The sequence below is a fragment of the Grampus griseus genome (genome assembly GCF_964374135.1).
Source record: "Grampus griseus genome assembly, chromosome: 15".
Classification (NCBI taxonomy): Eukaryota; Metazoa; Chordata; class Mammalia; order Artiodactyla; family Delphinidae; genus Grampus; species Grampus griseus.
The window spans coordinates 59454229-59481612 of record NC_139009.1 but is presented as its reverse complement, the minus strand read 5'-3'; the positions used below and the strand labels follow the sequence as shown (position 1 = coordinate 59481612).

The 27384-nt window shown below is 48.6% G+C and overlaps 1 protein-coding gene across 1 annotated transcript; it reads right to left on the bottom strand.

Annotated features, from left to right (window-relative positions):
* Positions 1 to 669: 669 nt before the first annotated feature.
* VAX2 (ventral anterior homeobox 2) lies at positions 670 to 27384 on the bottom strand (the record flags this gene model as incomplete). The annotated part of the gene is made up of 3 exons (XM_082672039.1): positions 670 to 1107; positions 7345 to 7532; positions 27147 to 27384. 3 exons carry the CDS (start codon positions 27382 to 27384, stop codon positions 670 to 672), a joined length of 864 nt encoding a protein of 287 aa, XP_082528165.1.

The window sequence follows — 27384 nt, the reverse complement described above, 5'->3', positions numbered from 1 at the left end:
TCTTCTTTAAGCAAGAAAACATTTTAAAAAGTGCTTCAAATTGGGGTGTTTGTAATGGGTGGGTCCTCTGAAGCACTGTGCGGTCATGCCTGGGTTTACCTGTGATGCCCTCTCTCCAGCTCTCTGGATCCTGGTGTCACCCTTCATTAGTCACCCTCTCCAAGGCCTTGACATCCCCCCTCTCGAGTACATGTTTGAAAGAGAAGCTTGCAGAGGGCAATGCTTACCAACGAAAGCATCGTTGGTGGTACCATGGGACTTGTAACGCCCGGTGGGAGCTCTAACAGGCAGTGGGAGTCAGGTGGGTACCCCTATCCCTCGCAGTTGCGAACGTGGCCCCAGCTTCCGCCTCTCCCATCAGAGGTCCCCCTGACTGTAGCCCATTTTCCTTCCCAGTGAGGAGCGGGAGAGGGGATTGCGGGGCAGTGGCAGTGCTGTGGGGACTCCGTTTCCCTTCTTGTCATTGTTTTCCTTTTATTTCAGTTAGAGGCACACGCACACACACTGCACTCACACACACAAGCTGCGGTACCAACGTCATCCACTGGAGAGTCTCTGAGCTGCAGGGTGGGCGGGGCAGGGTGTGTGGCTGCCCCTTCTCGTCTCTGGGCCCAGGAGGCCAGGGTGGTGCTGTGCTTGGGGACCCAGTGTCACACGGGGGGTGGAGACTTAAGCGCTGGCCTTCTTGCCGCCGCCGGGGCTGCCTACCCTCCCGTCCAGCCGGCTGTAGGGCTCGAAGGCCGAGGAGCCCAGTTCGTAGCCAGCAGGCAGGTCCAGGAGTGGGGCGGTGCAGAAGCAGAGGGCTGGCGGAGGGGGCGGCAGCGGGGGCGACGCTGAGGCTGAGGTCAGCGGGGTGAGGTGCGGGGACGAGTTCCTGGGGTCACCCAAGGAGGCGCCCCTGTGGCTGGCAGGCAGGCGCGGCGGGCCGGGGGTCAGCGTCAGAAGGCTGGGGGCGCTGGGCGGGGACAGCAGCCGGCCCTGCTCCAGCAGCCGCAGGATGTCGGGGGTGGCGAAGGCCTTGGAGGCCGAGGAGGACGCCCGCTTCTCCAGGTCTCTGCTCTGGTCTTTCTTCTGCTTGGTGCGGCGGTTCTGGAACCAGACCTTCACCTTGGGGTGGAGCAAGGGGAGGGGTGTCAGCGAGGGAGAGGGGACAGGCAGAGCAAAGTGGTGGCGGGGGGTGGGGTGGGGGCGAGCAAAGGAAGGGGCAGGGGAGTGGGGAGGGGGGAGCAGGGGTGCAGTGAGAGAGGAAAGAAGAGTAATCAGACTGTCATTAAGATCTTCCCACAATCAGGCTGACTGGGGGAACTGATAAGAGACACTGGCCCCCCAAATCATGGGCACCCCTCCACTGCTATGCTGACCCTAGGATGGAGGGGTGGATCGGCAGCTGGAGGGTGGAGGTGGGAGGGCACAGATGAGTTCCCCTCTTGGCCCGCACTCCTTCCACTCTTAGCCACCCCCCTCCTCCTGTCTCGGCCCCCATGCTGCCTCTGAAGGGAGCTCCCTAGCCCATCTGGCCATCCCCCTGTTTGAAACTCTCAGCAGTTCCCTCCCACCCCATCACCTATAAGCGCTTCTCAACGTGATACCAAGTGTAAGAAGATGTGTCAGGATGGTGAGGGACACTTCCAATGGCCACACACCCAAAGCTGGGGACATCCTAAATGAAGCCACCAACTAAAGGGAAGAGACCTTTTTCAAGGCCTTTGAGAGGAGGAGAACTTGCCCTCTGCCAGCACCCGGCACCCGGCACCCGGCACCCAGCACCCAGCACCCAGCACTCCAACCCCATCCTAGTCTGTAGAAGGAAAGGAAGGCTGGGGGTTGGGGAGGAGTTCAGTGGTCAGTTCTGCGGGCCCCCTGACAGTGATGGGATTTTCTCCCTTCTCTGGGAAGGACAGGGTGCTCCCCCCCAGGAAGCAGGTTTTGGGTCCTGAATCACTTGCAGGGCCTGGAAATGTCTGAGAGAAGGAGAGACTGACAGTTTCTCCTCAGCTGGAAAACCTGTCAATCACTGCAGCACCCAGACCCGTGTCCCCAGGAGCACAGAGGCTGGTCCTGCCTCTGGCCCAGAGGCTGGCAGCTGGCTGGGTAGTCTGTGCCAGCAGGACCAGGAGGGACCACGGAGTGGAGGGCCCAGAAAGAAAAGCATGGGGAGACCCGCTGTTTCCCTCCAACCTCAGAGGACATAAGGGAAGCTGCAACTCATGTAGTCCCGGGTGAAGGAGAGGTGGAGAAGAGGAGGCTGGCCTGGGCAGGGTGAGCGCAGAGCTAAGGCTGCCTGGGGCCATGCCTGACATGCCACCTGTGGGAGCAACTGCCCCTCTAGCAAAGACCTCTAGCCATGAGGCTCTTCAGGCCAGAAGGTGCCACTCTCCTTGCCCTCCTACCCTGGGGGAGGTTGCTGGTGGGCGAGGGTGACAGGTGGTTCAGACAGAGCACACTCCCTTCTAGCGGCTGTGATGGGAGGGGCTCTTCCCCTGCAGGTCCCTCCAGCAGTGAGTCAGGCCTGTTCTGAGTGGGCGAAGGGGGAGGGAAGAAAAGATTTGAAACAGATGTGAGTTGGGTGTTTTAAACGGGATTGGACTGAGTTTCAATAACTGAAAGTGACCAGGGAGTTCCGGGATCTACTTGAGGTTGATTGCTGCATTCACTCACTCACTCATCATTCAGCAGATAGGTACTGAGTGCCCACTCTGTGCCAGGCGCTCTTCTAAGCGGGCGGAATCAGCAGTGCACGAAGCAGAGCAAATCCTTGCCGTGTGGAGTGGACACACGGGAGAGGGGGAGATAGAAGATAAACAACCAATAAAAACAAACAGGCGTGGCTGTCGGGTGGCAATAAGTGCTTTGAGCAGCGTCTCTCAAACTATTCGTGGTGAGGAACCACTTTTTATTTAAGTTTCCAATCTGTCGTGGACCAATACTTTTGTAAAATACAATTAAAATGAGTTACTAGAAAAATTGCTATGTGTATGTCTAAACACTTGTTCTCCATTTCTGTACTTAACTTGGCATGCACAGATAACAGTGTGTGGGCTGCCACTTTGGAGGCACAATAAGGAGGGGAGAGGCGGGGAGGTGACTATCTTATCGGTGGGGTGGCAAACACAGCACCTCTGAAGAGGTGACATTTGAAGGTGTTATGGGTAAGGGATGGCCGAGGAAGATTCAACCAAGTCTGGCTGAAGGAAGTGACTAGTAGTCACTCTGGAATTTGATTGCTCCAGGAAGTGGCCCCACCAGATCCGTGGGGACCGTGGCTCTGCGTGTCACTGCAATCCTTTCCCCTGCTGAGAAGCCTCCTGGGTTCTCGGCCAGGCTAGCGCCTACCTCAGGCCAGGCACCACCCCCAAGAACCCCTGAGTCTCAGTTTCTCATCTCTACAATGAGGATAAAGATACCTGGGCTGGACTTCCCTGGTGGCACAGTGGTTAAGAATCCGCCTGCCAATGCAGGGGACACGGGTTCGAGCCCTGGACTGGGAAGATCCCACATGCCACGGAGCAACTAAGCCTGTGTGCCACAACTACTGAGCCTGCGAGCCACAAATACTGAGCCCGTGAGCCACAATCTACTGAAGCCTGTGCGCTTACAGCCCGTGTTCCACAACAAGAGAAGCCACCGCAATGAGAAGTCCGCGCACCGCAAAGAAGAGCTGTGCAGCAATGAAGACCCAACGCAGCCAAAAAACAAAACAAAACAAAAAACCTGGGCTGTGGCAGGGATCAAATAGGCAATCCCTGTAGAGGGCTTAGCCTGGCCCACACTCAGTGTGAGGTATTGTTTACTGCTCACTTTCTCTGTTCCTACTTCTGAACTAGAGGGAGAGGACAGACTCAGAAGTCATGGCTCCTTGCCTCAGGAATCTGAGGATGTAGTGGAGACTGGCACTGACCGCTCCCAGCAAACGGAGGGCAAGTAGGTACAAAGGGAGTGGCAGTAACAGGGGTGCCACCAATGATGAGGGAAGATTTCACCAGTGATCTCCTACCCGTCCAGTCCTGCTGCAGCTCTGGGTGTAACAGAGAGGGGAGGGCATGCCTAGAACAGCACCTGGTACATAGCAGGCATTCAATAATATACTCACCCCAAAGTATGGGTGAATATACTGAGAATTCCACAAAATTCTAGCCATATAAACTTGGGCAAGTTAATTAGCCTCTCTGAGGCTCAGCTTTCTGAAATGGGGATAATATTACCCATAAAGTCATCTTTTTTTTTTTTTTTTAATTTTTTGGCCATGCCACATGGCATGTGGGATCTTAGTTCCCTGCACCCCCTGCGTTGGAAGTGCGGAGTTTTTTTGTTTTTGTTTTTGCGGTACGCGGGCCTCTCACTGCTGTGGCCTCTCCCGCTGCGGAGCACAGGCTCCGGACGCGCAGGCTCAGTGGCCATGGCTCACGGGTCCAGCCACTCCACGGCATGTGGGATCTTCCCGGACCGGGGCACGAACCCGTGTCCCCTGCATCGGCAGGCGGACTCTCAACCGCTGTGCCACCGGGGAAGCCCGGAAGTGCGGAGTCTTAATCACTGGATCACCAGGGAAGCCCTGAAAGTCATCTTTTTATAAAGATTAGAAGAGCTAATGAATGTGCCTGCTTTACATTTTGAGCATGTGATTTAATTTCTGTGTGCCTCAGTTTCCTTCTCTTTAACGTAAAAATAATAAAAAGCCATTCTGGTGTACTGAAAAAAATACACCTGGTCTTTGTACCTGGTTCTTGGCCCAGAGCTTTTTGTCATCCATAACCAGTTCCTTCTGAGCACACCTGAGTTTATGCTAATGAGGTGACTCAGAGTGGACCCCTAGTTTCAGAATGGGGGTTGGTGGCAGAAAGACCAGACCTGTGACTAGAGGGTTGGAACTTTCAGCCCCACCCCTCCAGGGAGCAGAGGAGGCTGGAGACTGGGTTATAAAGTCTCTTGAACGATGAGGATCGCTCCATGAACTCTCCCCATTCTACCTGGCTCTATGCATCTCTTCCATCTGCCTGTTTCTGAGTTGTATTCTTTATAATAAATCCATAAAAGTAAATACAGTGAGAAGTGTTTTCCTGGGTTCTGTGAGTCATTCTAGGAAATTATCAAGCCTAAGGAGGGGGATGTGGGAACCCCCCTATTTGTAGCTGGTCAGAAGTATGGGTGGCCCTGGGACTTGCTACTGGCATCTGATGTGGGACTGTCCCATGAGGCTGAGCCCTTAACCTGTAGTGTCTGTGTTAACTCCAGGAGTTAGGGTCAGAACTGAATGGAGTTGCATTGCTGAAAACCCAGCTGGTATTGGAGAATTGGTTGCTCTTGGTGTGGGAGAACACCACACATTTAATGTGGGAAGTGGTGTCAGAAGAAAAACTGCACACCTATCCCACGAGGCTGTGGTGAAGACTAAACCAGTTAGAACACACCTAGCACTTAGAACAGTGCTTGGTGCACAGAAGCTCTCAGTAAGTGTTAGTTACACTGTAAATTATCTGAAAAACCCCAGAACTGGGGAAAGAAGAAGGAGGGTTGTGCCCAGCTGTGTGCTGGGCTCCCCAGGGAGGCCTGAAGAGCAGATATGGCTTTCAAATACATTCTTGCTTTTAGGAAGTGCATACTGGTTGGTGCCCACCACATCACACACACACACACACACACACACACACACTCCCCCACACTTTCACAGGTCAAGCCATGTGGAATAGGTCTTGCAGCAAAGTCAAGAAGGCTTAGGGAAGGCTTCCTGGGGGAGAAGGGGCTTGGCCTTGACCTTCAAGGGCAGATAAATGTAGCCTGTACTGCAGGCAGGGCAGGGGAAGGATGAGCACTGAGAAGGAGCTTCTGGCCTGGGCATCTGAGGTGCCCTTGGAAAGAAAGTTTCAGGGGAGAGTTTGGGGGTAAAGCTAGGCAACGCAGAGGGAAATTAGGGCAAAGAGGAGGGGTGACTCTGTGCCTAGACCTCAGGGTCTGAGGGGGTCTCCCTGACTCCCCACCCGGAGCTCTGGCCCCGCCTGGCCACTGCAGGCCCCCTGAACACAGCCTGGTTTCCAGCCCCAGTGACTCAGCTGGACGGAGGGCCCAGCTGCCCCAGGCCATTTGCCGGGTTGTTTGGGGCTCTACAGGGGCAGGTGGAGGAAAACAGTCCAGGCGGAGATGCCCCGGCCTGCAGGACAGCAGCTGCTCCCAGCTGCCCATGATCCTGACCTCACTGCCGCGGGACGGCGGTACCAAGGCCAGGGCCAGGGCGGCAGCGGGCGGTGCTCGGAGAGCCTCACAGATCCTCTGGCGGCTTTCCCCAGACTGTCTGCTTCCTTCTCCTCTCCTTCCTCTCCCCTTCCCTTCATGTGTCCTGGTTTGGCCCTTTCCATACATTTATTGACTGACCTCCCTCGCTGTTTACCTGTAGCTGGACTTAGAGTGTCTAAGTCTTTTTTGACAAGCTCCAGGGTGGTTACCCAGTTTACAGGCAGCATAAAGAGGCCGGGCTGCTTGTCTAAATCCTACTTCTGGAACTTAGTCGTTATATGACCTTGGGCAGAACCTCTCCTGATCTGTAAAATGGGATAATATTGGTAGCTACATCATAGGGTTGTTGGGAGGGGTTAGGAAACTAACAACTAACTTAGAACAGCGCCTTAGCACAGTAAGTACTGGGGAAGTATTTTTGGGTTGGCCAAAAATTTCGTTCAGGTTTTTCCCTAAGATGTTATGGAGAAACTGAACGAACTTATTGGCCAACCCAATACTATTAGTAGTACTATTACTATTATTATTATTTAGCTCTATTACCAGCTTGAAATACCTCCATTCACATAGAGTAGGTGCTCAGTGCTATGTGCTAAGCCCTTCCTGGGTGAAGGGGGCATTCAGACCCCTTCTCTCCAACAGGAGGTTTAGAGGCACACTGGGATGAAGGGAGGATGGGAAAAGGCCCAGAATGGGGAAATGAGAGGTCCCAAGCCCAATTTTGTAATGCCTCATCTCGCCGCTGAATCTTTGCTCCCAGCAAGCCCACCCCTCACTATGCCTTCCTGCAGGCTCCCTCCTGCACCAACAGACACCCCCTGGCAACTTGAATGACCCTTCCTCCCATTCCCGTACTCCACTGGAAGTAGCACCTGATACATTCAGAAGCCCCCCCCCACCCCGACTCCCTCACCCACACCCTGTTGGCATATACCAACTTTCTCTCGTCAGCACTATATTTATTTTCTCCGGTTTATCTGTAACTTTTAGCCCTTCCCTAGTACATGTCTGAACTCCAAAGCTGGGTCTCCAAGCAGCAGCCCACAGGCCTCACACCCCAAGGACTTCCCCGGGCTGCCAGGGCAGGGATGGAGTGGCCTGGCCCTGCCCTTTTACCTGGGTCTCCGAGAGGTTCAGCTGATGGGCCAGCTCAGTGCGCTCACGGCCCACCACATACTGGCAGCGCTGGAACTCCATCTCCAGGCGGTACAGCTGCTCAGCTGTGAAGGATGTGCGGCTCCGCTTGGGCCGGTCCAGGTCCAGGCCCTTGGGCAGGACAATTTCCCGGATGGTTCCTTTGGCATCTGCAGGGGTCATGAAAAGAGGCAAGTTAGTTCACTAGTTAAGGATTTAAGCCCCCAATGAGGATCTTAATGAGAGGCAGCATAATCTGATGGGGAGCTCCTCATGTCTGGGCCTGGCTGTGTGACCTCTGATAAGTTGTTTACCCTCTCTGGGCCTTACCTCCTTAATCACCCAATGCAGTATGTTGTATCTAATGTATGTATGCGAATGGGCCTCAGCACAAATGTCAGGTCTATCATCATAGCCTGGTCAGAAAGGACTCAGTCTGACCCAGTCAGGATTGTCTTCCCTTAGCAGAATAAGAAAAAAATGGAAAGAGAAATACCAAGTCCTCAGGTGCAGAGGAAAAGATGGATTAGAATTGGATATGATCAATCAGGTAAGGCCTACCAGAGGAAATGTCCAGAGCCAGGTCTTAAGCCCTGTTTGTGTGTGTGTGTGTGTGTGTGTGTCTAGTGTGTATGGGTGCAGTCTCTGTCCACAGACCCTCCTGGGGTCCATGAAGAGGCTTGCTGGTGTGGGGTAGAGCTGGGATCCCCAAGAGGAGCCCGAGGACCATTGCCACTGTATCAAGCTTCTGGGGTGCCTTTGAGAGGGGGAACTTCTGCCACTCCTCGTGTGCCTAGTTCTGTTCAGCAGGGCCACCCTCCTGGGCCCTGGTCCGATGCCCTCCATGCATGGGGTTTCTAATATTTTTTATTTATTTATTTTTGCGGTACGCGGGCCTCTCACTATTGTGGCCTCTCCCATTGCGGAGCACAGGCTCCGGACGCGCAGGCTCAGCGGCCATGGCTCACGGGCCCAGCCGCTCCGCGGCACGTGGGATCTTCCCGGACCGGGGCACGAACCCGTGTCCCCTGCGAGCCTACTTAGGAAAGGTTGAAAAATCTGTAGCCCACATTCACCATATAGTCCCACTGAAAGAACTCAGCAAAAGCAAATTTTCTTGGGGTGGGGGGTTTTATATATATATACACACATCAGCTTTCAGTATAGGGGCAAAGATGATCCACGTCTGAACCACATACACTGATGGCTTGAAATCTAGTTATTAGAAAAGTTTTATGTCAAAAATTAAAGTGTGGAAATATGCAGCATCATATTCTGTAGGATTTACCAAACCTCTCCCAACACGTGCTGTTAATAACGATAAAGCTAAACTAAGAGTAATTTACTGTTACACAGGAAGGTGAGTGTCACTGGGAAACTTACCAACTCAAGGCAGCACTTGTTACCAAGCACAGGTAACAAAGCAAACCTCCAAGCTTGCAGGAACTCTGCCCATCTCCAGGGGGCATGCACAGTGGAAGTTTGCAATGCGGTCAGAAGCGTTAAGTGGCTGTGGCCACTCATAACAATAGCTGACATCTCTGCAATGCTTGCTCTGGGCCAGGCACCGTTTTAAGCACTTAAACTTTGCCCATGTCTCAGTGAAGTTGGAACTGTTATTATCCCCACTTTACAGATGGGGAAATGGAGGAACAAATTTTAAGTCACTTACCCAAGTTCATACTGACAGTGTTTAATAAGGTCTAGAAACACCCTCATTTTACTTGATGAATACCCTCTTTTAGTAATCCTTAGTGATTCAATTGATAGGTTATAGTGAAGAAAACTTTTGTCATGGGTAGAAAATGGAATCTTCTGAACGTGTTCATCATTGCCCTGGAAGATGTAGGAAAGGAATTGCATTTGGGATGTGCTGTTTGTTAAGAGGCTGCTTCTGAGCCACAGGACTGTAAAGCCTACTTTCAGAATCCCTACTCTAGAGGGTGAACCTGAGACCTCTCCCTCCAAGTCCCTCAGTGTATTTTATGAGACCGGTTCTTCCTGCCTCCTGCTAGGGCCAGTTAATGTTCACTCCTCCAGGGTGCACTTCAGCTCTTCATGGGCTCCTAGCTCGAAGGTCCTGCCCCCGATCTCAGAGGTTCGAGCACCTTCGTGTTCTCAGTCAACCTTCGGGGAGAAGGTGAGCTTGGGTGGGGGACAGAGTCATGGCCCAGAGGCTGCCCTCCCCCACCACTGGGCTAGTCTTGCCAGGGCGCTGGGCAGAGCACAGCACACGGAAGGGCGCCCTGCCCTTGGAGGCTTGGTAGAACCGTAGGCCTTTGGGGACAACTCAAGCTTCCCCTCACCCCGATACTTTCTACATTTTAAAATAGTGGCATAATATTTGTGATCCCATTGTGACTGGGTCCCCTTTGCACAGGTTATACTGTCTACAACTGTGAAACCAGTCTCAGAACTTTCCTCACAACACTCAAGTGAGCCCAGCTCCACAGGCACTGATTTTATTAAAAGTGTCTTGGGGGGTGGTGTGAACAGGAGACAGGGTGAGGGGTATCATACGTGGTGCTGGAAGCTTCATATCCTCTTCCGGGTAAGCCTCCTGGAGCCCACCTGAAGCTCTGAGCCTGTGCTCCTGACCACTGAGGTCAAACCATATAGCGCCCCCTCCTTTCCTCTTTGTAGAGGAGCTAAGAGGAGCATTCCTGCCTTGGGGAGCAGACAAGGGCAGCCCTCCTCCTCAGGGCCAGGAGAGGCAGGAGCATGGAACAAAGGCACCTCAGACCAGTCCCCAGATATCCAAACAGGCCTTACAAATCAGCACATGAAAGAATGTTCAACATCACTAGCCATTACGGGAAAACAAATGAAAACCAGGAGAAATACGTATCAGAGTAGCAAAAATTAAAAGACTGAGGGGCTTCCCTGGTGGCGCAGTGGTTAAGAATCTGCCTGCCAATGCAGGAGACAGGGGTTCAAGCCCTGGTCCGGGAAGATCCCACATGCCACGGAGCAACAAAGCCCGTGCACCACAACCACTGAAGCCTGTGCACCACAACTACTGAAGCCCGCGTGCCTAGAGCCCGTGCTCTGCAACAAGAGAAGCCACTGCAATGAGAAGCCCACACACCACAGCGAAGAGTAGCCCCCGCTCGCCGCAACGGGAGAAAGCCTGCATGCAGCAACGAAGACCCAACACAGCCAAAAAAAAAAAAAAAAAAAGTCAAGTTTTATGTTACGTGAATTGCATCTCAATTAAAAAAAAAGGGGTGCCAATAGGCTGGTGAGGATGCCAAGAAACGAGGTCTCTCATTCCTTGCTGGTGGGAATGTAAAATGGTGCAGCCACTCTGGAAACTGACCTGGTAGTTTAACCTATATTAACCACCCCGTGACCTCATTCCTGGGCATCTATCCCAGAGAAACGAAATCTTAGGTTCACATCAAAATCTACAGGGAGTTGTTCATAGTAGCGTTATTTGTGGTAGCTCCCAAATGGAAACAATCCAGATGTCCCTCAACAGGTGAATGGATAAACAAACCGTGGGACCACAATCACTATTGATAGACACAACAAATTGGATACATCTCCAGGGAAATTATACTGAGTGAAAAAAGCCAAGGCAGTCCTTCAGATTACGTACTGTATGATTCCATGTATATTACATTATCAAAATGACAAAGTTCCGGAAGTGGAGAACAGATCTGTGCTTGCCAGGGGTTAGGGAAGGGAGGCTGTGACTATATAGGGGTTTCCTGGTGGTGACAGAACAGTTTCTGTATCTTGATTGGGGTGGTGGTTATATGGATCTATAACTGTGATAAAATGTCATAGTACTACATACGAAGAAAAAAGTGCATAGTACTATAGTACTATATACAAAGAAAAAAGTGCATAGTACTATAGTACTATATACAAAGAAAAAAGTGCATAGTACTATAGTACTATATACAAAGAAAAAAGTGCATAGTACTATAGTACTATATACAAAGAAAAAAGTGCACCCAAAAAATGGGTGAACTCTGAAGAAGGTCAGTGGTCTAGTTAACTACATTGTACTAATGTCAATTTCCAGATTTTGATCATTATTTTAGTTATATAGGATGTGACCATTGTGAGAAGCTAGGTTGTAGATACATGGGATTTCCCTACCATTTTTGCAACTTCCTGTGATTCTCCAGCTATTTCAAAATAAAACATTAACAACAACAACAACAAAACATGCCATGAAGCTAGAACGATGCTTTGTCACAGAAACTGACAAATCCATTAGTGGAAAGAATACAATAGTGTTTCCCCAAATGCCTTTGCATTTCACTTGTGGTTTGTAAGATGATTTAGAATGGTACATAAATTAACCTTTGTCATTTCAAAAGATATGCACTTATTTTAGGGTTTACTAGAAAAAATTTAAATCTATGATTTTACATGCTTAGCATGAAGCTAAAGTAGGTATTTCGTTTTAAAATATATTATGCTAAAATATTAAGTAAATAAATGAAACATGGGTATAATAGAAATAGTAAAGTTGGTATTCAAATAACTGAATATTGGGAAACAAAATGGAATAAGGAATACACAATAGAGCCATGTACATATAGTGACAGAGTTTATGATAAAGGGAACATTCTATATGGGGACAGGTTGGTCTAGTCTATCAGTGGAGTTAAGTAGATTGATGACCATAAATTATCCGTTTGGAATAAAATCAGGTTAACTTCACATCTCACGCCATAAAGAACAATGTTTCAAATGGATTAGAGAGCAAATCATAGACTATAATATGATAAAGGGATTAAAAGAAAATATAGGAGGCTATTTTCAGAATCCTAAGCTTGGGAAGAGCTTTCCGAGCAAAATGCAAACCTGGACTGTAAAGGAAAAATAAAGGATGTATTTGACTACATTAAAGCTAAAAACTTTTGTATGACAAAGGCACCAAAACCAAGATAAAATATGAAAGACAGAATTGAAGAAAATCTTTTTTTAAAAGGCAAGGAAATAATATCCAGATATATAAAATGCAATTATGAATACACAATTTTTTTAAAAAGGGCAATAGTCTAGCAGCAAAAATGGTCAAGTAATTTATGTGAGCCATTCACAGAAAAGATATCCAAATGGCCAATAAATATATGAAAAAATGAGCACAGCTTCACAGTAATCAGGATAATGCAAGTTCAAGCAACAATGGATAATCATTTATCTCCCTTAAGGTTGGAAAGACATTAGCAGATGATTAATAAAGCAATGATGCGCTGTTGGGGAATCCACACTCCCATTCACTGCTGGTAGAACCATAAATTGTCGCAACGTTTAAGGCTGCATTTGTCAAGTTTAAAGATGCACACAACTACTGCCCCAGCAATTTTAGTTTAGTAGGTATTTATCCAGAAAAGCACAGGCTCACGTGCTCCAAGGTATATATAAGAATGTTTGCTGAAGCATTGTTCAAAATGTTGAAAATTCGAAAGCATCCTGAGTGTTCCCTGTAAGGGAAATGGCTGAACAAACTGTGGTACATTTATACCATTTCATATTTTATAAAATGTCATGTAGCAATGTAAAAGAATGAGGCAATATCTATATGAACTGACATTAAGTGAAAGAAAGTAAGTAGTACTACCCCATTTATGTAAATAAAACAACTGTGTCTATTCAACCATTCAACATAAATTTAAGAAGTGCCTGCTATGTGCCAAATAGTATTCTCAGGTCTGAGGATATAGAAATGAGCAAAAGTGACAAGGTCCCTGTTCCCATAGACCTTGTGTAAGGGAGAAAGACAGATAATAAATTTAAAAACGAATATGAAAGGTACTGATAAATGCTGTGAAGAAAATAAAACAAGATAAGGGGATATTACTGACCCTCTCCAAATAGCTAACATACAAGAGTCATAGTGTGTGGGACTTCCCTGGTGGCGCAGTGGTTAAGAATCCACCTGCCAATGCAGGGGATGCGGGTTTGATCCCTGGTCGGGGAAGATCCCAAATGTTGCGAAGCAAATAAGCCGGTATGCCACAACTACTGAGCCTGTGCTCTAGAGCTTACGAGCCACAACTACTGAGCCTGTGTGCTGCCACTACCGAAGCACGTGCACCTAGAGCCTGAGCACCGCAACGAAGAGTAGCCCCCGCTCACCACAACTAGAGAAAACACGAGTGCAGCAATGAAGACCCGAGGCAGACAAAAAAAAAAAAAAAAGAGTCATAGTGTGTGTTTTTTTTATTTGCTATTTTAGCCAGGAGTGGCACAGAAGGCCACTCATCAAAGTCAAGTTAATGTATAAGCCATGAATGCTGTTCGCCAGTGTTTTCAACTCCTTCCAGGCACGTGGTAGGGTTGCACTGATTTTCTGTCCTTTGCAATCAGATGTGGCCATATAATTTGTTTTAGTCAAGAGGAAAGGATGCAGTCACTTTCAGGAGAACACGTCAAAAGCTGGCTCGTGATTTGGCACGCCGCCTTCGCCCTACTGTGATAGTCATAGAGGCGGGAGCCAAGCTGAAGCTTGGGTTTCTGAGTACCAAGACCAGCCCCTGCCCACTTGTGATGGACTTATCAAGTGAGTTAGAAATATACTTGTGTTTTGTTAAACCTCTGAAGTTTTGGGTTGTCTCTGCAGCAAAATCTAGTCCATCCTACTGACAGAGCCCCCTTTCCGGAATTGTTCCTTTTCTAGGTGGGGTTGCGGGGGAAGCACCGGGAAGGAGGGGCAGCTTAACTGCAGAGCTTCTTTGTGGGTAGGGTCTTGTTAGGGTGAATTGTGTAAGTCTAACTGGAATGAAGGCTGAGTTTTGCTGTCTTTCAGATCTCCTCAAAGAGAGGTGAGCCCTAGGGGTAGAGGGGAGAGTGAGTTCCATCCAAAGAGTCTTTGCCATGGGAGAGGTGATGACCCCTGCTTGATAACAGATAGCTAATGCTCTTGACCTCCAGGACCAAAAATTACCCTCTCCACCTACCTCTCCCAATAGACCCCCTCAAAGTCCTACCTGACTTCATCCAGGTAGCACCCAGGTAGTTCCTTTGCATGATAAGCTGTTAACATGCTGATTTTTTTTTTTTTTTTTTTGGCTGCATTGGGTCTTCGTTGATGTGCACGAGCTTTCTCTATTTGCAAGGAGCGGGGCTACTCTTTGAGAAGCGCAGGCTTCTCATTGCAGTGGCTTCTCTTGTTGCGGAGCACGGGCTCTAGGTGCATGGGTTCCAGTAGTTGTGGCACACGGGCTCACTAGTTGTGGCTCATGGGCTCTAGAGCACAGGCTCAGTAGTTGTGGCGCACGGGCTTAGTTGCTCCGTGGCATGTGGGACCTTCCCAGACCAGGGATCGAACCCGTGTCCCCAGCATTGGCAGGCGGATTCTTAACCACTGTGCCACCAGGGAAGTCCTGTGCTGATTTTTAAGTGTGACAAGGTCCTTCCTGCCTTAACAAACATAATGTGATCACTATAAAAATTCCTTATAAAAAATTCATTCTCAAGTTTATTGGGAAAATTAAAAATGGAAGAATAGTGGAGAAAAAATGTAAAGAATGAGGAGAGAATACCTGTATTACCATTACAGCAAAATATATTACATATCTACAGCAACTAAAATGGTACGATGATGACACAAGAGTTATGAAGGAAATCCATGCCTATATGAGGAATTGGTATATTATCAAGATATTTCAAGTTAGTTGGAGGAAAGATGAGATTATTAAAGACCTGGCTTTTGGATGATTAGCTCATTATCTGGAATAAAGTAATTTATCTCACACTGCATGCAAAAATATACACAAGATGGATTAAAACTTGAGATGTAAAAAACAAAGCTCTAAAAATGGAATAAAAACTCTGAAGAATTTAAAAAAATAAATGGCAGATTTGAGTACCTAGAAATAAAAGCTTCTGCAGGATGAGCGACAGTTAAAAGACACGTGACGGATTGGGAGAAAATGTTAATGGTACATGCATAACAGTCTTAATGTCTAGTACACACACAGCCTCTATAGTCTAATAAATAAAGTCAAGCAGTCCAGTGGGAAACTTAACAAATTCAACGAAAGGGTTATTCAGAGGAGAAGAAATACTAATGGCTAAAATATATGAAAAAATACTCAAGCTCAGAGGGACTTAGAGAAAATGAAAGTTAGAACAGCAATGAGATAATTTTTTTTTTCAGATACCATATTTTATTTATCAGGCTGGGAAAGTTGTGCTGGCAAAGGTGAGGGAAAATAGGTTTTTTCAAGCTCTATTGGTGAGAATACAAATTAATACAAAATAAGTTTTTCTTGGAGGGTCATTTCACAATGCCTAGCTAAATTAAAAAATGCATAGTTTCTTTGTTTCAGAAATTTTATAGAGGTTTCTACCCCTGAGAAATATTGGTATACTTTCATAAAGATAGACTCATTGTTTGTAGCAGTTTGTAAGAGGACAAAAAAAAAAAAAAGGAAAAAGCTGAATGTTTATCAACAGGAATACTGTTGATAAAGTCACAGTATAGTCTTGCCTTTGGCTGTTATATTGACATTAACAAGAATGAGGTACATCTCCATACACTGACCTGAACGGATGTCCATTAAATCCTGCTACGTGAAAACAACAAGTACATGTGTACAAACCCAGTTTTATAAAGAACAAAAGGGAAAACTAAACTTTGTGTGTGTGCGTGCTTGTACCTACATAGAATTAAGTCTGGCAGGTTGAACACCTCTCTTTCCTGTTTGCTCTGTGGAGTGGGAGCTGGTCTGGGAGAGATTTCTCCCATTTTACTTTTTTTTTTTTGGTACGCGGGCCTCTCACTGTTGTGGCCTCTCCCGTTGCGGAACACAGGCTCCGGACGCGCAGGCTCAGCGGCCATGGCTCACGGGCCTAGCCTCTTTGCCGCATGTGGGATCTTCCCGGACCGGGGCACGAACCCGTGTCCCCTGCATCGGCAGGCGGACTCCCAACCACTGCGCCACCAGGGAAGCCCCTCTCCCATCTTACTTTATGCACTTCTTTATTATTTGGTTTGTTGCCAAGACTATCACAGTCTGTGAAGAGACTATTTTAGCAGTGTGCAAAAATATCCCACTTTTGTAATATATAACGTACATAATTATGTTTTTCAATTACTAGGGAAAGTTTGGGAGGTTACGTCTTGGGAGTGGAAGTGTATCGTGTGAGGGAAATGAAAAATTTTCAACTTTCACATGATTTCAGCATGGATTGGGTTTGTAATTAAAAGGATCTTATACACAATACTGAGCAGAGTTCCCTGTGCTATACAGTAGGTGCTTGTTGGTTATCCATTTTAAATATAGCAGTGTGTACGTGTCAATCTCAAACTCCCTAATATCTGCTCAATATTATGTAACAACCTAAAGGGGAAAATAATTTGAAGAAGAATAGATACGTGTATGTGTATAACTGAATCACTTTGCTGAACACCTGAAACTAACACATTGTTAATCAACTATACTCCAATATAAAATAAAAAATTTTAAAAATGGGTATTTTGTACTTCAAAAATGAAGAGACATTAGAAAGAAAAATAAAAGATAAATTATAAACTCAAAAATTGTAATGTATACTGAATTTTTTGTAACAAAATTTAAGAGTATTGTATTATAAATATATATAACATATACATTATATATAATATATATAATATTGTTACCTTTTGTTGGAGAAGAATTTTCTAGTTGAGAACTAAAATGTAGAAGTCCAAAAGGAAATGACCATGAGATGTGATTAACGTTTAAATTTGAGTTCAGAAAACCCTCCAACTCACAGCAAAGTCAAAAAAAAAAGAAAAAGAAAAAGATCTGGGGATGTTTGCAACACGTCACAGAAAAAGGGATCATTTCCCTTTTATAAAATATTTTAAAATATGTATATGTTTGTATGTTTACATACGCTACATATATATGTTTACATAAGTATATTTATATAACATATATTGATATATAAATATGTATAAATAATGTTTACTACTATAAGAAAACAATGAGCAAACCAATAGAGAAATGGCTAAGTATATGAATGAAAAATTCACAGAAGAGGAAATAAAAATGAAAAATAAGTATATGAAAATATGTTTAACCTCACTAGTAATTAAAAACGCCAAATAAAATAAGATTTTTTTTCACTTGAAAAGATTTTACTCTAAAAGATGGAGCATATCCTGGGCTGGGAGGATGTGGAGGAATGGCGCATTTATATGCAATTTCTGCGAGTATAAATTTGTACATTCTTGGCATTTAGAAATAACAATCACAGTTTTAAGCATATATACTTGTATTTTAAAATTTCACTTCTAGGACTTTATCCTGTAATTATATGCATACCAGACATATGTGAAATGATGTTTATAATTTTAAAATTTTTATCATGAGAAATTTCAAACATACAAAATGAGAGAGAATAGTATAATGAATTCTGATATACCTATCCCTCAACTTCAACAATTATAAACTCAGGAATAGTCCTATTCCTTCTATATCCCTGTAATTTTAAGCAAGTCCCAGACATCATATCATTTCATCCAGAAACATTTTTATACGTATCTCTAAAGACTCCTTTAAAAAAGCAATCACAATACTATTGTCACAATTAGAAACATTAACAACCATTTCTTAATAAAATGTCTCACCTGTTTACATATTTTTCACATTGTCTCATGAGACTTTAAAAAAAATCTGTTCAAATTAGGATACAAAGATGTTCACTGAAGCATTGTTTGTAAGTGTGAAAAACTAGAACCAACGTAAATATCCATCAACAAGGGACTGGTTAAATAAAAGTTTATTATATCTGCATAATGTAGTACTATGCAGCTGTTAAAAATAATGAGGCAGTTCTAGACAGAAAGATGTTTATTAAATGAAGAAAAGCAGTTTGCCAAAACTCTCACTTTTGTAATATATAATTGACATTTATGTTTTCCAATTACTAGGGAAAGTTTGGGAGATTGCATATTGGGAGTAGAAGTGTATTATGTGGAGGAAATGAAGAACTTTCCATTTTTACATGATACAGCAAAACAGCACAGATTGGTTTTGTAATTAGAAAGATATTTTGTATTTCAGAAAACAAGACATCAGAAACAAAATTAGAGAACAATTTATAAACTAAAAAAACAATTGCAACATATATTGAAAGCAATGAGCTACCGTCCATAATACAGAATTTCTACAAATCAGTAAGGAAAGGAATATTTGAAAATTAAAATGGTCAAATGAAATGAATTAATAGATAGCAGAAGAAATACAACTGGCCAATAAAAATGAAAAAATGCTCAACTTCACTAATAATCAAAGAAATAAAAATTAAAATGTCGGTGAGGTACCTCTTAGCAAAGGTATGTAAGATATACAATGTCCAATATGGGGAAAGGGCAAAGGCGGGGGTATAAATTGCTAAACATTTTTTTCCCCTGGAAGAACAACTTAACATCTATCGAGATACAAAGTGTGAACTGTGATAGCAAGATTTGGGGATACAAGCACTTTCAGGCGTTGCTGGGCAGTGGGTGGGTACCATCTTATGGAGGGCTCCTGGGCACTGTCTTTTAAATTACAAATAAGATACTCTTTGACCCAGTAACCTACTTTCAGGAACTTCTCTGACAGATATACTCACACACATGGAAATGACCAAGAAACAAGCTGATTTATTGCAGCATTGTATGTAATAACAGAAGATAAGAAAAAAGCTAAATGCCTGCCATTAAGGCACGGGTTATATAATATACATTATGGTCCATCCAGTCTCTATAAATGGAATACTATGCATCTGTAAAAAAACTAACAAGAAGTTCTTAACATCCCAAGATACACTGGTAAGTGAAAATAACAAGGTGCAGAAAAATATATAGAGATGTCACCATATGAGTAAAAAACAAAAGGAAAAAAGGTAATATAGCTGCACTGACTTGCATAAGCATTGAAATTATTTCGAAGAACATAGTGGAAAGCAGTAAATAATGGCTGCCTTTGAGCCAGGTGGGAACTGAAGGATGGGGGACACGGATGGGAGAGAGATTATTCACTGTGTGCTTAAAACAACTTTTTGATATTTGAATCAAATGAAATAGTTACTATTTTAAAATTAAAGGAAACACATTAAAAAAATTTTTAGTGCGTGTAAACCTTTTGAAGCAGCAATTCCACTGCTAGGAATTTATCCTTTGGAAACACTCAAGGGCACAAAGACCCGGGCATTGAGAGCTCATTTCGCAATCTCCCAAACCTTCCCTAGTAATTGAAAAATAATAAATATGTAAGTTATATATTACAAAAGTAAGATTTTTTGTAAACTATTTTTTTATTTGATAAACTTTATTTAATAAATATCTTTGTATCTAGGGCTTCCCTGGTGGCGCAGTGGTTGAGAGTCGACACCGTGCCCCGGTCTGGGAGGATCCCACATGCCGCGGAGCGGCTAGGCCCGTGAGCCATGGCCGCTGAGCCTGCGCGTCCGGAGCCTGTGCTCCGCAACGGGAGAGGCCACAACAGTGAGAGGCCCACGTACCGCAAAAAAACAAACAAACAAAAAATCTTTGTATCTGGAAGTGCTCTAACCACTGCATAGTACTGCATTAAGCAGATATAATAAAATTTAATTTAACCAGTCCCTTGTTGATGGATATTTAGGTTGGTTCTACTTTTTCACACTTACAAACAATGCTTCCCTGTACCAGGGAAAAATAACAGGAACGTCCTCCCAGAGGATAGGAGAATCCGGCATTCCCCCACCAGAGGAGTACTGTACAGTCACGGAACTGTGTGAAACGGGCCAAAGAGATGATCCCTGCGGACTGTATTTTTTTTTAAATGGTAAATCGCAAGACAGCTTATGTAATATGACTCTGCTTTCGCTACTGTCTGTATAGGAGAGCGAGGAAATCTGAAACTGGGTACGCTGGCTTCTACCACTTCGGTTTGTTTGTTTTTACCTTGAGTACGTATTACTTTTTGAATTTAATTTCTCTATCTTCCTGTCTACATCGGGAGCGTGGCCTTTACATTCCTCGCGGGGGGGGGGTCCTCCACCCGCCGCGCCCTGGCTCCCCGCAGCTCCGCCGTGGGCGGCGGGACAAGCAAAACACAGAACAAACTGTGACTTTAAATACCCGGTTATTTCAAGCTCCAACAGAGGACTGGGGACGTGTGAATTGGGCGGGGAGGAGGAGCGCGGATTTAGCTAGTTATTTACCTGGTTGGCTTTGCGGGTGGAACCTCACCCTAAGCAGCTGCAGAGAGCCGGGAGACTCACTACCGCCCTTTCGGCCCTGTGCTTCCCTCGGCCTCCTGCTCCTCTAGGGGGCCTCCCCGGCCCTGGGGATCCAAGGAACCAGTAAAACAAACCATATTTGAACTTTTTCAGGTTTTGCATTTCAGTGGTTCCCAAGTTGAGGATTGCACGAAATTACAGAAACATGGCGTCGTCAACTTTATATTTTAACACTTATTCTGCGCTCTGGCATCATCACCATTTCATGTAAGGAACGACTTTGTAACGTCAAAAAATAAGGAGGTCATTTCACAACAGATGTTCTTCCCAGGGAGGGGCGTTGCGGCCTCCTACCTCGTGAAACACGAGATGTGGATGGTTTCGCCTCCTCTCATTCGTTCGGCAAATATTTACTGAGTGCCTCCTGTATGTGTACGGAACGCGTCTGGGGAGATCGCGTGGGTTTGGCGAGGGCGGTGACTACCTCCTACGTGGTCCCCGCGGGGCATCAAGGGAACCGGGCTCCGGCGCCCGCTTCCCTTGAGTTTAGCGCCGACATCGCTCCCTCGCCACCCGGGCCCCGCCGCCGGGGCGGGTCAGGACCCCGGCAAGTCCCCGCTTGCGAGGCAGTCTCTCGGTTGGTAAGCTGGGCACCAGCAGCCCCACCGGGTCGGTCTGGCACGTAGTAGGTACTCATTAATGTTTGTGGAATGAATCAACTAGCAAGCAAAGGGGGAGATCATGGGAGAACGTGGGAGAGTTGGTTCGGGGGATTTTACTAGGCCTGGGGGGAGGGGTGGCAAGCAGCATCCCACGGTCGCCCCCATCCCCCGGCCGCGCTCGAAGCCCTGGCTTTTCCGGGTCCGCCCACTCCCCGGCTTTGTAGGCCAGATTCGGTCCTGGCACTGCCACCTCTTTCCGTAGTGTCCACTGCCACCCCGGCACCCCTAGCCGAGACCCTCCAACCTCCCTCCTGGATGGGCGCGGGGTGGGGGGCAAACCAAGCGCACTGACCAGCCCTGGTCCCGGGATCCCTGGGCAGGCCTACTCTGCCTCGGCGTCCTCTGTCAGAGATGTTCAAACTGGGGTACGCAACTCCGCGGATGCACGGAGAGCAATCCGCTACCCGCTTTCCGAGGAGAGTCAAGCCGATCTTTAGTTTATATTAAGCAAACAGGAAATAAAAGGCAAAATTCACATGCTTTTCTCTATCCCGCCCCCGCCGGCCCCACGCCCACTTAAAGTACAAATCAAAGAAACTGCGAACTGAGAGGGAGCTCGCGTTGTTTACTACGGCCCCAGCCTTGAGTCCGGCATAACTGAGGAAAGAGCGTAGGGCCAACAGGAGCCTTAGAAGCCCTCTGTCGCCACGGGGGGTGCACAGTGTGCGGAGACCCAATCTGTTTGGTGTCACCGTACAAAGGCCCAGGGACACACGCTGCTGCAGTCCGTTCCCTCCCCTCCAGTTCCGAGTACCCACATGCAGTCCCACCCTCCCTGCCCGGCTGGGTCACCTGTGGGCCACCTGGGAGCTCAGACCTTTCAGGTGTGCGTGTGTGCGCGCGCGCGCGCGCGCGGGATGCGGCAGCGGGTCCACCGGCACCCGAGTTCAAGAGCCCACCCAGGGCGGCAGCAAGAGCTGAGAACACAAGGAGCCGCCAAACGCCCTGCACAGTTCCCTGAAAATGAAACGGTGCACGCGAGACACACCAACAAGACGATGCGTTTGGCTGCAGGTCTGCTTCTGCTTGTGTGTGTTGGGGGTGGGGTGGGGGCATGGATATAAAGGAGAAAAATAAAGAGCAAAAATGAAAGGGCCCAGCACAGACCCACCCGAGAATGCGGGTCCTTCTGCCAAAAACAAGGCATAAACATAAAACAAATACAATCCCAGGAAAATATAAAAGAAACCTAATACCTGCCACAAGCCCCCAAACTAAAACTAAAACCAAAAACCCCAAAATGCAATCCCCTGCATGAATCATTTAAACCTTTTAACCACTGCCTGGCGGGCTGGTCCTGGGTTATCGCCTCTCTTAGCAGACTTATACTGAGGCTATAGTCCCGAGGTCCGGTGTCTGGAGGGCCCAGGTGCTGGGACTCGCAATCCAGTGCTCCTTCCAATACAACACTCTGCCTCACCGACTCCACTGCCAAAACACGCCATCAGGAAGATGGCAGGTGTGCCCTTGTGGAGCTGCCACAACCTGCCGGGGGAGGACTGATCGGTCTGGGCGGAGTCCTCCTAGGTCCAGGGGCTGCTGTAAATTCAAGTAGAAAGGGAGGTGATGCTGGTCAACGCTGAGCCCAGCCCTGGCTGCAGAAGGGGGTTGTCTGTTCCCATGGGTCGATACTAGCTCAAGCCCCGGAAGGCTTGGCCCCTTGCCCAGCGTCCTCAGACATGTCTGCAGCATCCGTCCAGTGCCCTGCCTGGTGTACACCATTGTGCTGTGTTTTGACCCATGCATTTCTGCAGCGCGGGTCCATCACTGCACTCGGATTCTCAGGGGGCTGCAACACCACTAAATTCAATGACCCCCTGCCCCAAACCCACATCCACAGAGGGAATTGTTCAGCCACAGCCAGAGGCCCTGGACTTCCTGTGTCCTCCCACATCCCCAGCCACTGGTCACATACATCAGGCTCCCAGATGAAAGCATTTCCGCTAGTGGGTGTTGGTGCTATGGGGTGAGGGGGTAGCCATTCACTCAGTCAAAGGATTCCACAGTTTTCCTGTCTCCCTGCTCCCAGACAGAGGGGTGCTGAGCCAGGCCCGGAGTGCCGCAGGCCTCAAGGTGCGGGAGTGCCCGGCCGGCAGCCTCTAAATCCTGCTCCACTCAGGCCAAGGTGGCAGCACAGAGTTGGTGAGGCCTGATTGGGGTTTTGAGACTGGCAGGTCAGAGGGACGCTTTGGGTGAGCTGGGACCAGCGCTAGGCATTGTTCATAACATCTGCTGGGTGGGGTGACGCTGGCAGGCAGCCATTTCCGGCTCTAGCCAGAGGGGTTGTTGAATTCGACTCGATTAACTTGCGAATCACGTAGGTGCATCTGAGTGTGCGTAGACTGTGGGGTTTGGGAGTTTTGGGGGGAGAGTTGTCCCACCTCTTCTGATTGCAGGGATCCCGGCTCAACGGAAAAAGCCATATCACCCAAGGCTGCAGCTAACTTAGAGCCATGGCTCTCCTTCCATCTGCTTCCTGCCCGCGCCTTGTCCTTTCCAAACATAAGACAAAAGGATCTCCCACCCCTTCTTGTCCTTTCCAAACATAAAACAAAAGGATCTCCCACCCCTTCCCCTCATCAGTCAACGGGCTGTGCAAGCAGAGGTGTGGGGCAGCCTAGGCGGCTCTAAGGTCCCTGTGGAAGCCTAGCTGTGTCCCCGGTGGGGTGTGTGGGGTGCCTGTTGTGTGTACGTCTGTCATCCCAGTGGCCTTGTTTGTGCCCATGTGTGGCACGAAGCAGCCTCCATTTTGAGGCAGGGGATGCAGCAAGGTCAGCCTCCCTGGCTCCCTGACCCACATTTTGCAGAGGCAGGGAAACGTGAGTGATTGGTGGAGCGAGGGTTCCTCAAAGGGGATGCGGGGGGCCGCACTGCGTGGTCTGCAAGGTGGCACTGGGCCTCCTTTCATTAGCCGGTCCTTGACCCCTTGGCCGTTCACCTCCCAACACTTAACACAGCCTCTGGGCCCAGGGGGTGCAGTTGGGGAGGCCTCTGAGGAAGTAGGCCCACTGCCTGAAGCAGTTTGAGTCTCCTGAGTTCTCTCCCCTTTCATTCAATGGAATATTTATGGAGATCCTGTCGGTTGGTTGCAGTTTTATAGACACCATCTCTGACCCTTAGCATAGCCCTTGTAGGGAAGCACTATGCTTTCTTTGTACAGATGAGGAAACTGGGGCACGGAGAGGCAAAGACACTAGTTCAAGTTCAAAGGGCTGTAGTAAGGCCTGTATTGCAAACCAACTTCGCTTAATTCCAGCACCAGGCTTTCCTCTTCTTCCCCTGCACCTTGGGACTCCCCCAGCAGATCTGCTACCCTGGGGTAGAGCCCTCAAGGGAGCAAGTGCTGAGTGGAAAAGAGACAGAAAGAAAGACCCAGAGAGAGTGGGGCTCTTTCCCAGAATCTTCACCCCACCAGCAACCTGACAGCTGAGATGCTAACCGCCTACCTCCCCCCTTTTTATGGTTTCCTCCAAGGGTACTTTGGGAGGATGTGTCCTTGGAAGTCAAGGGTAAAATGTACTCTTCGCTTAGAGCTTACTGGAGGGACATTCAGCCAGGGGCCAAGACGCTGCAGACTTCCCTTCACCAGTGCAGGGCCTTTCATCTGTCAGAGCCTCTGCCCTGGGCCCAGTGGGGCTGGAGTGACACAGGTGACCCTGGCTAGGCGGGATTAGCGGTAAATGAGGTCCTTGGTATCTCAGGCCTGTAATAACCTCCTTGTCATTAAATGGAAAGGACAGAGGGATTTAGGAGGGCCCTGTTTACCTTTTATTTCTTTTAGGTGCATAAATACCTCCTCTGTGCTCTATTTCCATTATGCTGTATAAGTGTAATGGCGCTGCTGTATTGCCTACACGCATTTGTAGAAGTACACCTGCCAATGCACACAAGCTGCCCCACATACAGTAGGGGGTCCATCTCTTCCTGGCTGTGGATTGCTCCTAGACTGGGTGGTCTCTTGGAGGGTAATTTTTTACTCCTACCTTTTGTGAGTCTACACCTAGGAGTTATTATGTTTTTTTTTACCTAGGATTTATTTGATTGACATCTATACACAAAATCTATTCGACCTACATGTGGAGTTAGTAGAGCAGAAGGGATGGTAGGGACACAGAACTCACAATTGTCCAGGCAGAAGGAAATGACTACCCATAGATGGAGTGTGAGGTGGTGAGTGTCCTGCAGGGACTTGAGGTCCTAAATTTGGGAGTGTGGGCTTAAGGGGCTGATTTCTCTGTTTCTGGAAGCCCTGCAGATTTCCTTAATGGAACTCCAAGCTGGCTGCTAACACCTTGTACCCAGGACATCCCACAGTCTATGGAATGAGATCGAATTTAATCCCAGGTGCCCAACAGGTCCACATACCTGTTGGAATCCCTGTTGGGTGGGGACCACCTCCCCATACCCTGTCCTTTGACCACCTCCCCATACCGTCCTTTGACCCAAGCCTGACCCAGAACAGTGCTGGGTGACCATACCTGGCCTGGAGTTTCCTGTGTTTTCTGAAGACCAGGGTCCCGGAGTCTGTGTCCAAGATGGTCATCAGTCAACTTCACATTGGGCCGCCTCCATGCTCTACCTTAGCCCCTTTGCCCAGAGCCACCCAAACCCAGCAGCTGTGCCCGACCAGGCCAAGGTGTCCCAGTCTGCGTGTGGGTAGCTCCCACACAGCCCAGCCCAGATCAGACAAACTCGGGGTCCTAGCGCTGGAGCGAGCTCGAGCCAGTGTCAGTCAGGCTGGTTTCCCTTCCCTAGGCGGTGGCCGAGGAAATCAGCTCTGGCTGATTTCTTTCTAGGCCCTTAGGCTTGCAGGAGAGGTGCTCAAAAAGAAGGGGCAAGAAAAAGGCAGAGGGAGGAAGCCGGGAGCGAGTTGGAGGAGGAGGCCGGGGCAGCCGTTACTCTCGAATGGCCTCTTCTAGGCGCTGGGTCTCCCGGTCCTGGGACTCCGGGATGATAGGGGAACAGACCTCAGGCTCCGACCACGGCCTACGGACGGGCTGAAGGCAAGACTCTGGGATTCCCTTTCTTCTCCCATCTCGCTAGGCCAGGCCCGGGTCCGGCTAAAGGCGAGCCTAGAGCTTCGCGTGAGGCTGTCTTTGGGGGCCGGGGTAGCCTCAGCCTCGCGGCGAGGAAGCCAGGCAGAGCTGGGCACTCGGACGCTTGCAGGAAGGGAATGCGAGCTCGGCGGAGAGAAATGGCCAGGAAAGAAGAGAGGAGGGCGAAGGGTGAGGGAGAACGGGAGAGACGCAAAAGGCCCGGCCGGGAGAAGGCCGCGCCGAGAGCCGGCTGCGCCCAGGCGCCGCGAGGAAGTGGGAACCGAGAAAGCGAAGCCCAGGCGGGCAAGCGGGGCGCACGCCGCCCTCCGCGTCCCGGCACCCTCTCCCGGGAGCAGCCCGGTGCGTCTGCGTGGCTGGGAACGGGAAACAGGGCTGGGCAGGGGTCGGGGAGCGCCCCAGCTGCTGAGCGGAGCCTGGCCTCTTCCTCCCGCGGTTCCGGACGCTGATGCCCCTTCGTCCCGATTCCGCAAAGCGCTCGTGACGCTTTTCTCCGCACCCGCCGCGAGGGCCGCGGGGCGGGGACTCGGCTCTCCGCATCCCGCACTCACAACTCCGCCCCCGCCACAGTAACCCGCCCGGATGGGCCTGGGAAGCTGAGAATCGTTAAGGCGGTGAAATGGGGATTTCTTCGGTACCGGGCGCCGCTTTGTCCCCTGCACTCAGCTCGCTGTCCAGCACACAATAGACGCTCAAAACAATGTTTGCTGAATGAATGACTGAATGATGACTGTCTGAATGAATATATGAATTGGGAGGTGGAGGATGCAGGAAGGTCGGAGGCGCCAGTAGGGGATGGGAGGGGCGTCCGGTGGGCCAGGGCTTCGAGCTGTCCTCTTACCTCGCACCAGGATGCGGCGGCAGTGGTCTGCCTCTCCGAGCCCCGGCTGCCCGTCGCTGTCGGCGCCGCTCTCCCTGGAGCCCGCGGGGCTGGAGGCGGAGGTCCCGGCAGTCTCCTTTGGGCTGCGGCCGCAAGCATCAGCACTCGAGTCCTCCGCTCCGCCGCGGTCCCCGCCGCGCCCGCTCCGCGACTCCCGGCGTGAGGTGCCGCGGTCGCACTCGGCGCCCCCATCGCCCAT